Source organism: Mus caroli, unplaced genomic scaffold (assembly GCF_978045245.1).
Source record: "Mus caroli unplaced genomic scaffold, Mus_caroli_1 scaffold_6, whole genome shotgun sequence".
Taxonomy (NCBI): Eukaryota; Metazoa; Chordata; class Mammalia; order Rodentia; family Muridae; genus Mus; species Mus caroli.
This window is the reverse complement of record NW_028227261.1, coordinates 109,634,848-109,648,601: the sequence shown is the minus strand read 5'-3', so window position 1 is coordinate 109,648,601 and position 13,754 is coordinate 109,634,848. Positions and strand designations below refer to the sequence as shown.

The 13,754-nt window shown below is 50.7% G+C and overlaps 1 protein-coding gene across 1 annotated transcript in view; it reads right to left on the bottom strand.

Moving 5' to 3' along the window:
- Positions 1 to 1,834: 1,834 nt before the first annotated feature.
- Positions 1,835 to 13,754, bottom strand: part of Fbxo10 (F-box protein 10) — a 49,516-nt gene continuing 37,596 nt past the window's right edge. The window contains exons 7-11 of the mRNA XM_021159923.2: positions 12,373 to 12,525; positions 11,297 to 11,560; positions 9,357 to 9,670; positions 8,185 to 8,366; positions 1,835 to 3,667 (exon numbers count right to left, since the gene is read on the bottom strand). Coding sequence (XP_021015582.1) covers positions 3,493 to 3,667; positions 8,185 to 8,366; positions 9,357 to 9,670; positions 11,297 to 11,560; positions 12,373 to 12,525 — 1,088 coding nt within the window. The 3' untranslated portion in view covers positions 1,835 to 3,492. The remainder of the gene's footprint in view (positions 3,668 to 8,184; positions 8,367 to 9,356; positions 9,671 to 11,296; positions 11,561 to 12,372; positions 12,526 to 13,754) is intronic.

Genomic DNA, 13,754 nt, shown 5'->3' with positions numbered 1-13,754 from the left:
AGGACAGCCAGGGCTACAGAGAAACCCTGTCTCGAAACAACAAAAGGGAGGACCTTGAAGGCCTAGTAGGGAGAGGAGGAGGCTACAGCTCTGTTGGGTTGGCAGCACCATCTAACTTAACAGCCTACTCTGATATGGCATGGCCAAGTCAGGAAGTGATAACCACGGCTTTTCCTCCTTGTTTAGACCACGTGGAGAGGCACGTTGGCCAAGTGAGTGGGGACTGGGGATGAGTGCATGTGGCGAGCACAAACCGTCAGCTTGGCACCTCACTTGGCTTTGGATTCAGGCCTTGACAGACCCACTGCTGGTAATAAAGTTTCTGGAATCTGGAAGGGGAACTGCAGATAGAGGCTGGAGGTTTTAACAGTACCAAATGATCTGTGGCCATGGTTCTGCAAGGGAGGTTAAGACAGAAGTCGACAAGAAGCCTCTCATAGGTCCAAAATGTGAACGTGGAGACCTGGCGCCTACTAGTAGGTCCCTTTTCCACTAGAGAGCTGTGGCATGTACACATACATATCAACAGGCTCAACAACAACAAAAACTGTCCTTTTAGGGCTGGAGAGAGCTCTGAGGTTAAAGGTCCCACAAACACCAGCATCCACATTCCCAACACTGGGAAGCCAAGGCGGGAATGCCATCCAGGCTTCCTGGCCGCCAGCCGGGCTAGATTACAGGAGAAGCCTTGCCTCAAAGGAAAATGGCAGGGAGCACTAGAAGACACCTGATACTCTGGTCTCTCTACACACAGCCCACGCCACCGAGGAAATAGCGCCACATTGGATGATGAGAAACATAAAACAGCCCGTGGCAACAGACTGCAATCTAAGCTGAATGGTGGCACATGCCTGCAATCCCAGCATTTGGTAGGGAGAGGAAGGAGAGACAAAGCTCAAGGCTGGCCTCGGCTAAACATGATCACTTGAAAAAGCAGCAAGAAGCCCACAAGATAAGTTAGCAAGAGGCAACTGTCCCTGAACGTCCCTTGTCCAGAAGAAGGAGTTTAAAAGGCAAGTTTACCTTAGCCTAGGGGTGGGCTGCTGAGGGTTAAACCAGACTTTTACTTTTTTTTTTTTTTTTTTTGGTTTTTCAAGACAGTTTCTTTGTATAGCCCTGGCTGTCCTGAAACTCACTCTGTAGACCAGGCTGGCCTCGAACTCAGAAATCCACCTGCCTCTGCCTCCCAAGTGCTGGGATTAAAGGTGTGCGCCACCACGCCCAGCCCAAACTATTTTCTATGGAAATCAATTTAAGACTAAGAATACTGACAGAAATATTTATACTAGGGCCAGGAGATGGGTCAGTGTTCAGTAAAGGCCCTTGCCACCAAGCCTGACAACTTGAGTTCAGTCCCTGGAACCGACGACATGGGAGAAGAGCCAACTTCCCCAAAGGTTGTCCTCTGCCCCCTGCCCTCTGTCCTCTGCCCCCTGCATGTACACACACAAAATGAATGTAAAAAGTCTAAATACTAAAACAGGACTAACCCTCAGGTGAGTACAGCAAAAACCAAGATGCTGAGCGAGTAACCCACACCCAGGAAGGTGTGCTCTTGTATCTCAAGACCCTTTGCTCAGCAGGTGACCTCAATGAAGGAGTGTCACTGTCTTCAGAGAGGCCCCTGGGCAGGGCTAGAGGAACAGCCTCTGAATGAGATGGAGACCCTGAGAGGGAGCCCTTCAACTTTGAATTCTGAGCCATAGCAGGAGCAAGCTGATGAGAGTCTTGAGTTCTGCAGTCTCACGGTGCAAGTGGTGGTACCAGTGGGGAGGCCTACTGGTCACTGAACCTCCAGCAAATGTGTGGACCAAATTATGACCCCAGAAGCACCTCCTTTAAAATATAGAACTTTATTTTGGTTACTGAGATTTTTGTAAGTACTTGGTTCACAGAAAAGTCATTTCTTACAAAATAACAAAGGCAGCATTTTTATACAGCGACTCACATTGGGGCCACCAAACAAGTGCAGTGAACAGTGCTACACATGGGAAGGGCCAGTGTTCTTTTCCCCAGAGTGCTTAGGGAGAAATCAGAGCTCCCCCTCCCACCCACCTAACAGAGCAGCACCTAGGGCTCCACAGAACCAGCAGGGGATATGGCCCAGTGTAGGACAGTGACCCCAAAGGCTGGTGAGGGCCCTGCAGTAAAGGCCAGTGGGAACGGGCTCGTCCAGGCAGAGCTGGCCCTGCATGCAGACCCAAGCCCACCTGGCTCTCAGAGCCTGCCACACTCTAGTACAGTCTAGTGAAGCCCTTTGGGAGCTGGCTGCTAACTCCACTCTGACTCTGGGCTGGGACAAAAGGACACAGACAGGTGGCTCTACCTTCCCAGAGTTCACAGGTAAATGGGCAGGACAGGGTATGTAAGGACCCAGAGTTCCAAAGCAAGGCAGAAAGTGCTCAGTAGCCTGAGGGAGCAAGAGGGCGGGCAAGGCTGAGGGTGGGGAGCAACACAATCACCTGGAGCCGGGGGAGAGTCACGTGGAGACGGCAGTGTCTGAGCTAACCCTCGAGGAAAGGGTGAGATCTGCACGGATGGAGTTGTCCGGGAAGGGCATGCCAGGGAGAAAAACAAGCTCAAGCCAAGGCACAGAGTGGGGGATCTGGTAGGGCTGGTCAAGGCAGCTGATCGTCCACAAGGACGTGGGCACATCGGATCGGGTTGGGTAGGGTGGGGTGAGGTGGGGTCAGGGCGCCTCCATCCAGACAGGCTGGACTCTGTAGGGGCAGCTGGAATGTGTGTGTTCACACAGTCAGAATCCTGTGACGGGGGCTGAACTTCCCCTTGGGGACAGTGGAACTTTGTTCATTCTCACGGGGCCCAGGCCAGCACCTGCCTCACACCTGAAGGCAGTCCCCTGCCCCTCTTATTTATAGCATGTCCACTTGTCATTCCTGGGGCAGCTTTTCAGGAAGAAGTCCTTGTTCCAAGCCCCTTCCTTGCTCACAGGGCCATGAGCTAGTCCGGGAGAACTGTCTTTAATAGAAACCCTGCAGCTCCCAGGGGCAGCTGGGAGGCTGGTACGGGCCCAAGAGGGACCAGAGGGTCAAGATCCAGGAAAGGGGCGGCTGTCTCCACCTCACCACAGTCACTTCCCTTGCTCAGAAGTGCTCTCTTCCCTGAGAAGAGTCTGATTTTGGTCTGCGTGAAGTGAGGTTCTCTGTAGCTTGGAACAAGTGACCTAAAAACTGCATGTACTGTCTGAGCCTCCGCGGCTCTTAATAACCTCTAAGTGCCGGAGTGACTAGAGCACTCCAATTACTGTTCCCTTTCTCCTGGGGAAATGTTCCCAAGGTCCTTCCTGTTGGGGCTGTGGAGCTAAAGGGTTCTAGGGGAACCTGGTTCTTAGTCCCCAGGCAGCCTAGGGTTTCAGGTGTGTAACGTGGGGATGGGTCTGGGATGTTCCCAGGCATAACTTCCACCTCAACAGTCAGCCTGTAGCTCTTCTGAGCACCCACCGGGGCTTGGGCCTGAGGCAGGCCTTCTTGCTTACAGGATGGTACAGAAGATGCTGCGGTTGCTATGGTAGCCACCTTCCACACGGGCTGTGATCCTGGTCGCCATGGCTGCCACCTTATGCCCACTGTGGGCTGCAGAGGAGCCCCTGAGTGAGTTTTCAAGGTGGGGCCGTGCCGGTGGGTTCACCAGGCGCCAGGTGTCAGACCTGTGGATGCAAAGGAAAGCCATGAATATGGAGACGGTGCTTGTGAGTGGCTGCGTCTCACCTTTGGTTCTAGTTCTCTGGATCTCAGAGTTCAAATCTAGGTGTGGGTTTATCTCCTGAATCAGTGACTGCTGATGAGGCTAAGCAACAGTCACATTTCCTCTTAGGCCCTCAACTTCCTCCTCTTCCTAGATTTGGCTATGAATCAGGGGCCTTCCTCCCCCCACCGCCACAGCAGCTTTTTGTGAGCATGGATAGCCTCACCTGTCACCATCCCGAACTAGAAACGACCTGAAAGCACCTGAGGTGAAGAGCAGACAGACAAGCTGCTGCTGCAGCTGTGGCCGTGGACCTGAAAGCACCTGAGGTGAAGAGCAGACAGACAAGCTGCTGCTGCAGCTGTGGCCGTGGACCTGAAAGCACCTGAGGTGAAGAGCAGACAGACAAGCTGCTGCTGCAGCTGTGGCCGTGGACCTGAAAGCACCTGAGGTGAAGAGCAGACAGACAAGCTGCTGCAGCTGTGGCTGTGGACCTGAAAGCACCTGAGGTGAAGAGTAGACAGACAAGCTGCTGCTGCAGCTGTGGCCGTGGACCTGAAAGCACCTGAAGTGAAGAGCAGACAGACAAGCTGCTGCAGCTGTGGCCGTGGAAAGGAATGAATGCATGGGGCGTGGTGGCACATGCTTTTAATCCAGCGCTCTGCCTAGCCTGGTCTACCGAGTTCCAGGATAGCCAGGGCTACACAGGAAAACCCCGTCGGAATAAAACAAACAAAAACAACAAAAAGAAAGAGCAACTGACTTCTTGGGAACCAACCACTCTTCCGACCTCTGCAGGCACCAGGCACACACATGATGTACGCGTCAGCACTCATGCATATGCATAAAATAAAACAACTAAGACCAGAACTGCCACAGCACTCCTCGCCACCCCACAGGACATTCGCACACCCGTGCTCCCTGCCACACTGAGAACAAAAGCCAGGGAAGACAACCAGCCTTGACCTCCGTCAACACATGAGTCAGCCCTGACACTTGTAGAAAATGGATGGAACCTGGAGAGAATCACTGAGTGCAGGAAGGTGATTAAGTGCAGACTCGGCACATTTCGTGTGCAGAATCTAGATTCAGACTGAAAGTGCATCTGTGTGTATGGGGGATGATGTCATGAAAGTAGAAAAGAGACTGTGAGACTCCTTCATTGTCAGCTTGACTAGATTAGAACGATTTAGTGTATTCAGGTTCTCTAGAAGAACAGAACTTAATAGACTGAATATATATTCATTTCCTCTGTGGCCTCTCTATATATAAAGCGGATTTGTTAGACTGGCTTACAGGCTGTGGTCCAGCTAGTCCGGCTAGTCTATTTACTACCAGAAATTCTAAAACTCAGTGTTGGTCAGTCCATGGGGATGGATGCCTCAGCTGGTCTTCAGTATATGCCAGATCCCAAAGGAATCTCTAATGCCAGTGAGGATGGACTTGCTGGAGAGCGAGAGCAAGCAGGCAGAGAGCAAACGCTTGCTTCCTTCTCCATGTCCTCGGTAAGCTGCGCACAGGACAGATTCATAGTTTATCCTCCCACTTCGAAAGACCCCACAGGCGTACCTGGCCATTTGGGTCTTAGTTAATTCAAGATATAGTCAAGTTGACAGCCAAGACTAGCCACCATACCTAGGAAACAGACCTATCTCTGAGTGTATCGACGAGGGGCATGTTCCCAGACAAGTCTGAGGTGTAAGGAAGACAGGTTGGTTGTGGGCAGCGCCATCCTAAGGGCTGAGGTTCTGGATTGGAAAAGGGAGAAAGCAAAGACAGCACCAGCATCCTTGGCTTCCGACTGCCGACACGATGTGACCGGCTGTCTCCCACTCCTGCTGCCACAGCTAGAGCTGACCTCACTGCCATGCCTTCCCCGCCGTGGTGTGCCACATGCTTAAACTGTGAGGTGAAATACCCCTCTCCTTCCTTGAGTGGCTTTCATTAGGCACTTTGCACATCAACAAGGAAAGAAACCATGTGAAGGGGGTAGGAGGAAGAGATACAGGTGAACTCAAACAGGGGCCTTTCGTTGGTGGCCTCTGCCTGGGCGATTGTGCCCTGTGGAACTCCCACGCATGCCAGCCCAGGATGACTTCAAGGACAGTGCTCATCACACCCCTGGAGGACGCACTAGTCCACAGCAGTGTGCACGTGTGCTCTTCAGATCTCAAGGAGAAAACTGCTCCATGAGGACTTGAGGTTTCTGACAACAGCATGTTCTGTTGAGTAATGTACAAAGTCCCTTTCATGTGCAGTCCTAATTAAAATAGTTTAGCTCAGATGGAAAGGAAAAGTTAAAACTGTTGTAGAGAATTACGGAGAGCTATGATGCAGTGCTAGAGAATGCTTGTAAAGGTCACTTACACTTTGGGGGATAGGGCAGCAATGGACTCATGCCAAGGGTCACGGAGCTACACCTCCAGCTATTATTTTTAGAGGTGTTAGATGATAGCTGTGTACTACTTATGGCTAGATACTTGTTAATTAAAAAATAAAAGCAGTTTTTCGGATAGCAGCCATCCTGGAATAGCTCAGAACATTCCAGAAAGTTTACAACATTGCTATTTAAGTCTATGAAGTCCCTATAAGGGCCCAGATAGTAAATATGTTAGGTTTATAGTGTGTGTTTTTACAAGTGTGTTGCACTTGTGTGTGACAGACTTTGACAATGTATCAGCAAATGAACATGGCTATATTCCAATAAAACTTACTGATGAATGATGAACTTGGGATATCACTAAAATGTGCAGGGTCGACATAGTCGCAAACATTTATAAGGTTAAAATAATTACTGTTTCTCAGAGGCCATTCACACAGTGGCAACAGAAGAGAATCAGTAACAATGCCACCCTTCGGATCTACTTCAGGCCTTGAGAACTAGACAGCATTAGTCACAGTACCAAAATGACCTCAAACTGGGTGATCATCCTGAAGTAGCTCCCAAATGCTCGCTAAAGCCATCAACCATACGCTTTTATGTTCCTCATCTAGAGTGCCACACCACCTCCAGTAGCATCTGTGTGACAAGTTCCACAGACTGAGACGATTGACCTCAAAGTGGGGAGGCCTCCTGGAATCGGTTGTGGAACTCTTTGCCGGAGAAAAAATATTGTTCTCCTGGCAATCTACCTGTTTCGTTTTCTCTTATTCCTTTTCTTATTTACATGTTCCTGATAGCCTAGGCCAAGATCTTAAGCGAGAATAATGGGTAAGAAACCCCTAGATATGAGGTCACTAACACAACCTTATCCCTGGGGAAACCAACGCTTTACATTTTTTTTTTGGTGGGGGGGTTTGAGACAGGGTTTCTCTGTATAGCCCTGGCTGTCCTGGAACTCACTTTGTAGACCAGGCTGGCCTCGAACTCAGAAATCCACCTGCCTCTGCCTCCCAAGTGCTGGGATTAAAGGCGTGCGCCACCATGCCCGGCTGATGCTTTACTTTTTAAATCATTTACAAAACTATTATGACAGATAAAAACTTTCCCAACAATAAAATTTCATATGGCTGCACGTGTGTCATCAGAGGTGGGTTTTGGTATATGGTAAAGAAACCCTTAATTAGAAAGAATTAAAATAGTTTAAATTTATGCATTGAAGATTTATAAAAAATTAGATGTTGAATAATAATTGACCGCATGGGGCTGGAGAGTTAGCTCAGCGGTTAAGAGTACTGACCGTTAAAGATTTATTAACCTGCTCTTGGAAATATGCAACTAGCCTTGGACGACAGCCCCCACTGAATACATCCTTTTAGAATTGTTATATTTTGATGATTTATAATGATGTTATCTGTTCTGTTTGTGATGCACTGAATGCATAGTTTCAGAGTTATAATGCTTGGATGATTTTTGTGCTTTACTGTGTCAAGTGATTTTTGTTGGTATCTGTGATTGTTTCACTGGATATAGTTGCTAAGAGATGTAATGTTTGGTTTTTAATGTATAACCCCCCCTACTTGAGAGCTGCAAAATACACTAAGATTCAAACTGCCTCTGTGTTTGTTTCTGTTTGTCACCGCTGAATCCTTACCCACCTAGCTTTGAGGACCCTCATTCCAGGGATCCCCATACCTGACTGGGGTGGTCCGTGGCACTAGAGGACTTAAATGACTAAATAAATTATCCAGGAAAAAAAGAAGGAAGGAAGGGGACTACTTTGGATGACAGAGGACAGCCAGCAAGAGAGATGCTGAAGAATAAGGATGGGCAGTGGGAAGAACACTGTACTAATCACACAAGTGTGAAAATGCCACAGTAAACCCACAGCTTGATATGCTAACCTAAAAGACCGAACAAGAAGAACGAGCCACTCACAAGCAAGTTCCAGGCCAACTACAACGGCACGTGCCTAAATGAAAGACCAGACTCAATGGACAATAGGACCAGCACCTGTGTGGATGCTGGGATCTAGACTCAGGTCCCTGTGCTCACACAGGAAGTGCGTTACCCAGGGACCGCCTCCATAGCCCACTCACTTCTTCTTGAAGACAAGGAACTTGTTGTTTTGCATGATGCACTCTCTGTTGTTTGTGATCTGCTGGAAGATGGTCTTGTTGGTCTTGCCCTGGAAGATGATGTTCTCCTGTACCAGGGCCTTAACACGGCCCCGCACTGCAATGCCATAGGCCCGGAAGGAGTGGATCCGGTTCTTCAGTACCTAGGAGAAGCAGCGAGGGCTTGTCATAGCTCAGAGACCCACAGGCTGGTGCAAGTCAGGCTAGCGAGTGACTGTTTTAAAACCATAAAGTCTGAGTGTGTTGGAGAGGTCATTACAGAGCAAGAGGAGCTCTGGGTGGGGCACAGAGGGCACCCTGGGGGACCCACAGGTGTCCTAGAGCTGATGGGCAGGCTGCAGGAGGTCAGCAGGTGCCGAGCTGGGGACAGTTCTTCCTGGAAGAAGGAACAGAAAGGGATGCTGTGCCAGAGCCACGCCTTTTTGCAGCCCAGCTGAGCCCATGGTGTGCCCTTCTTGTCCCTGTTCCTAAGGACTCGGGAGAGTCCAGGTTTTTCTCACGGACATGGCTGACTTGTGATGCTTGGAGCCGAGGACCTCTGGGATAGCCCGCATGCAGTGGCTGTGTCTGGGTGGCGCCTGTGAAGTCCTAGCAGCATGTACTGCTTTACCTAGGAGCTGCTCAAAGCTTATGGCCCCAGGACAGGCAAGGAAGCAAGAGATGCACTCAGAAGGCCAAGCAGGGCAGTAGGGTGGTGGTCGTGCCCCAAAGGTCCAAAGAGAGCACCTCAAATAGTACGGGGGACTCAGGGAGTCTGCCTAACAGACCATGGTGGGTGCTAAGGCCCTGGTGCTCTCTCCTGTCAAGTATCTGCTATATAATGGCCCAGTGCAAGCTTATTCTGCCAGTGAAAAAGCTGAAATAGCCAGGACCTAGCTAGAGACCAAGAAGGCACCCAAGGGCTCCCAGCGCCATGAATCTATGTAACACTCTCTCACTCTTGGCCTCCTGCTGAGGAACTCTTGTTCATCCTTTGGGGCCCAGTTTATATATTCCCCCTGCGTGAAGCATAGCCATGTTGTACAGAGTTCTGATTCTCCTTATATATAGCTCTGAGTGCTGACAGCTGCTTCTCAGCAGAGTGTGCAAGCCAGGCCTGAGCCCCACCAACATCAAGCACTTTATACACTTACCTTAGTGTCAGACCTGGGCAGCAACTGCAGTCCACTACCGCGGTTGCCAATGATGTCATTCTCCACAACGGCGGTACCATCACCCTTGGTAATGATGCCATGGCCTCTGTTGTCATATATACCATTGCCCCGGAGCTCCACCTTGCACTGAAATTCCACCTTGACCCCACTCTGGCGATTGCAGGAGATGCTGTTGTTGGCCACCCGTGTGAGCTGGCTGCTCTGAACAATGGTGATGCCTCTGTCCCCATTGGCGTGGATCACATTGGCGACGACCTGAAGTGCCTCGCTGCTCTGGACAAAGATTCCTGATGCTACAGGGTGGGGATGGGAGGGCACAGGTCAACTCTGACAATGCCAGTTGGGAGAAACAGCCTCACCACAAGTGTGCACTCCAGGGTGGTAGGGAAGAGGCACCAAGTCTCTGCTGATGTGGCCAGGGACACAGCTGTAAGGCTTAGTCTTAGTCCTCTGGCCCAAACTTCCACCCCAGGTCTCTCATAGCCTCATCCTATTCAGTGGCAGGAGAGCAGCAGTAAAGTAAAGACTGAAAGGGTTCTAGGAGCAACAGTGTGAAGACAGGCCCCAGGCTGCCTCAAGAGTGGTTGGAGCCAGCCTCTTGGCAGTGCCCATGCTGTTTTCCCTAGCTTGGGTGAACCACTTTTCTGTTTTTTTTTTTTTTTTTTTTTTTTTTTTTTTCGAGACAGGGTTTCTCTGTGTAGCCCTGGCTGTCCTGGAACGCACTTTGTAGACCAGGCTGGCCTCAAACTCAGAAACCCGCCTTCCTCTGCCTCCCGAGTGCTGGGATTAAAGGCATGCGCCACCACGCCCGGCAAGGGTGAGCCACTTTTCATGCCTTGGCCTGTGCTATCAGGCAGCAGGGCCTCATAAAGAAGTCCTCCACTTGGGCTGGTGAGATGGCTCAGCAGGTAAGAGCACTGACTGCCCTTTTGAAGGTCCCGAGTTCAAATCCCAGCAACCACATGGTGGCTCACAACCATCCATAATGAGATCTGACACCCTCTTCTGGCACATTTGAAGACAGCTACAGTGTACTTATTTATAATAATAATGATAAATCTTTGGGCCAGAGCGAGCGTGGTTGACCAGAGTGGGCAGAGGTCCTAATCAATTCCCAGCAACCAGATGAAGACTCACAACTATCTGTGCAGCTACAGTGTGTACTCATGTACATAAAATAATTAAATAAATCTTTAAAAAAACAAAAAAGGAAGTCTGCTACTGGAGTGTGCTGGCGGAACTCATCCCCACCCCCATCCCCCCCAACCCTGGGCAGGGATGCTGATCCTGAGCTCACTGCCCAACATCACTCCAGAGGAAAGAGTCCCCAGGGCCCATGAATCTATTTTTTTACTCCAACAGAACTTGAGAGTCATATCCCATAAAACATGTCATTGGATGGGGTGGGAGAGATGGGCCAGTGGTTAGAGCTGACATGCCCACATGTCAGCCCACAACCATCTGTGATTGCAGTTCCAGAGGGAGCCAATGCCCTCTTCTGACATCCATGGGCATCAGGCATGAATGTGGTACACAGATATACATGCAGGCAAGACACTCATACATATAAAATAAATGCATCTAAAAACGATTCAGAAAGGAAAGCCAACTAGGACCTCTAACAACGCCGTGTCCCTGGGTCTGACTCAGGGCGCAAATCCAAGGAGGAAAGGATGAGGGGCTGTGTTTATAGTAACTTAGAAAGTCCTCCTCGGTGTGCAATATAAAGGAAGTGAATTCCAGGCAAAGGAAACGTTAGTGAAGTCAGTGGGGCAGAGGTAAGAAGAAATGGGAAATGTTTGGGGCTTAGTTATTCAGTAAGTGGACAGAGCATCCAATGAGGCCGGAAGGACAGGCTGGGACAGAGAGTTGGGGCAGTGGGAGACATGTGGGGTGCCAATGAGGGTGGGCACACTCACCTCCATTGTGGTTAATACTGTTGGACTCCACGAGCGCTACGGTGATGGGCCGGCGCAGTGGGTCATCTTCCTTCTCCAGCTCCGCCTCCCAGAGGATGGCATCTCCGTCCTCACTGAAGTTCTCCTGGGCCCCGTGGCCTCCAGGGAACTCGCCATCTTTCTGGCTGAACACTGCCACTCCATACAGGCCATTGTAGCTCACATGGTTGCTGGTGACGTGGGGCAGGCTAGAGGACATCATCCACACGCCACATCCTTTGTTAGCTGGGACAGTGACAAAGAGCCTGTCACCGACACCCATGAATAGGTGAAGCAGCACCCAGTGTTACCCCAAAATGTAAAAACTATTAGACAAGTCACCCCGCAGTTCTGGCTATGGGCTTCTCCTTCGCACACAGGGACAATGACCAATTCACCTCATCAGCTAGATCTTTCTCAGGGTCTGAAGTGCTCTGAGGTCCGCAGAGCCCCACCTGGCAGTGCGAAGGGGGCACCATTGCCTCTCTGCAGGGGAGCAGGCTCAGTGTGATTCCCCAGCCCTACCATATCCTAGTTGTGACCCAGAGTGAGTGCCTCGGTGTCCTCAGCATGAAGATGGGGTCAGTGACTACTGCACAAGGCAGTCTTGAAGGTTAAATGTGACAACGTGCAGAGGTAGGCTTGAGTAGCCCAAGCCCCAGACATCATTAGATACGTCCAGAAAGGGGAAGGCTTTGATTAAAGTCACACAGCAAGAACAGTATTTTCCATAATTATCATATTTTTCCACTGTTTGTATGGGAAGAGAAGGGACAGGATGGGTTAAGGTGGCCCTGAGGTGGGGCCGCCTGCAGCAGACAGCACCCTGCCTTTTACTATCTTCCATGGAACCAGAGCACTACCTGCTGACCTCTGGGCTCAGAGTGGGTCCAGAGGTGAAGAGGAGGCCTGAGACTGTGTCTGTTCTACAAATGGAAGTCTTTGAGGCCTAGAGGAGATGAGATCTTGTGAGAACCCACTAGTCAGAGCTGACACCTGGGCTCTCTGTCCCCAGGTAGGCTGGGCTGCAGGTCCCTGCCCAGGAGCATTGTCCTCACCATAGATGGTGTTCCCCTCTATCAGTCCTTTGCCTTCATCCCCCACGACCACGCCATCGGAGTAGCCAAAGCAGATGAGGTTGCTCCTGAGGATCGGGACACCACCGCGGCGGATGTCTACACCTCCCCATTGATTCTCACGGATGACGTTTTCTATGGGGAGATGTGGAGAGGTCAGTACCCAAGAGCCACCTCCAGTGCAGGCCATGATGACTAGAACAGCAAGTAGAAGGCACTCCCAACACTCGCTCAGACCAGGACACCAGCACCCATGCTGCTGGCAGCTAGCACCCTGATGCTCACCCACTGGCTTTTTCAGGGACTCATCTCTTTTCCCAAGGACAAAGTCTGTGTCCGTGTGGTACACTCCTGTGTCTCCACACCCACTATATCCAGCAGCCTTGAGACCTATGAGGCAGAACTTCTCCTTCCCATATGCTTGCCCTCAGCCTCAGCCCTGCCCTCTGACCTCACTGCCCTGCCCTCTGACCTCATTGCCCTGCTCCATGCCTAGTGTAAGAGTCTCACATCAGAAGGGTGGGTGGTCCTAGGCACTTCTGCCTCAGCCCAGTGAGTGGCAAGGCAGACTTGGTTCCAGGGGCTGGGGTACTGACAAGGCCCTGTGCGATGGGCCCTTCCTGCCTCTGCAACCCTATCTCATATATTCCCCCCCTTGCCTGCAGAGTCCACCCTACAAGCAGTCCTGCTCAGGTATGGACGTCTGTTCTCACAGGTTTCCCTGCAGAGCTGACTCACGGACTACTTCCACCTCTCAGGGTCTGGATTACGAGTATCCCTGAGGGAGAATCTATCAGGATCATAGGGCCTCAGGAGCTCACCTTCTGCAAATGGCCGTATCACTCTCAGCCAGGCAGGTTTTGCTTTTATTTCTTTCCATGCTTTCTCTTCTACACTGTCAGGCCCTGAGAGCAGAGCTGGTGTCTGTTTCCTGTATCGCTACATGACCAGTTCCTGAGACACGGGCTGCCCACGGCTGGTGCTCAGTAAGTGTTTTGGTTTTTCTTCTTCTTCTCAACACTAGGATCTAACCTAGGGCCACATACATGCTGCGCAAGTGGCCTGCGGCTGAGCTACAGATACTTGGCTAATGATGGTTATATGTACTCAAGATCCCAGGCTGCAAGAATGTGCCAGGCAGATGTGAACCTTGCCTGAGGAGGTACCAGAGGAGACAGACAAAAGAAAGTGCTAAGAAACTCTGTACAATGTTCAGCAGAGGAGGTGTCCTGTGCACTGTGGGCATTGTCTGTATTCGGGGGAGTTAGGGCAGGCTTCCCTCAGGAAGTGGAGTAAGGATAAAAGATACATAAGAATTGAGCAGACAGATTTGCAGAGCAGCAGAAGCCCACACAAAAGTATGG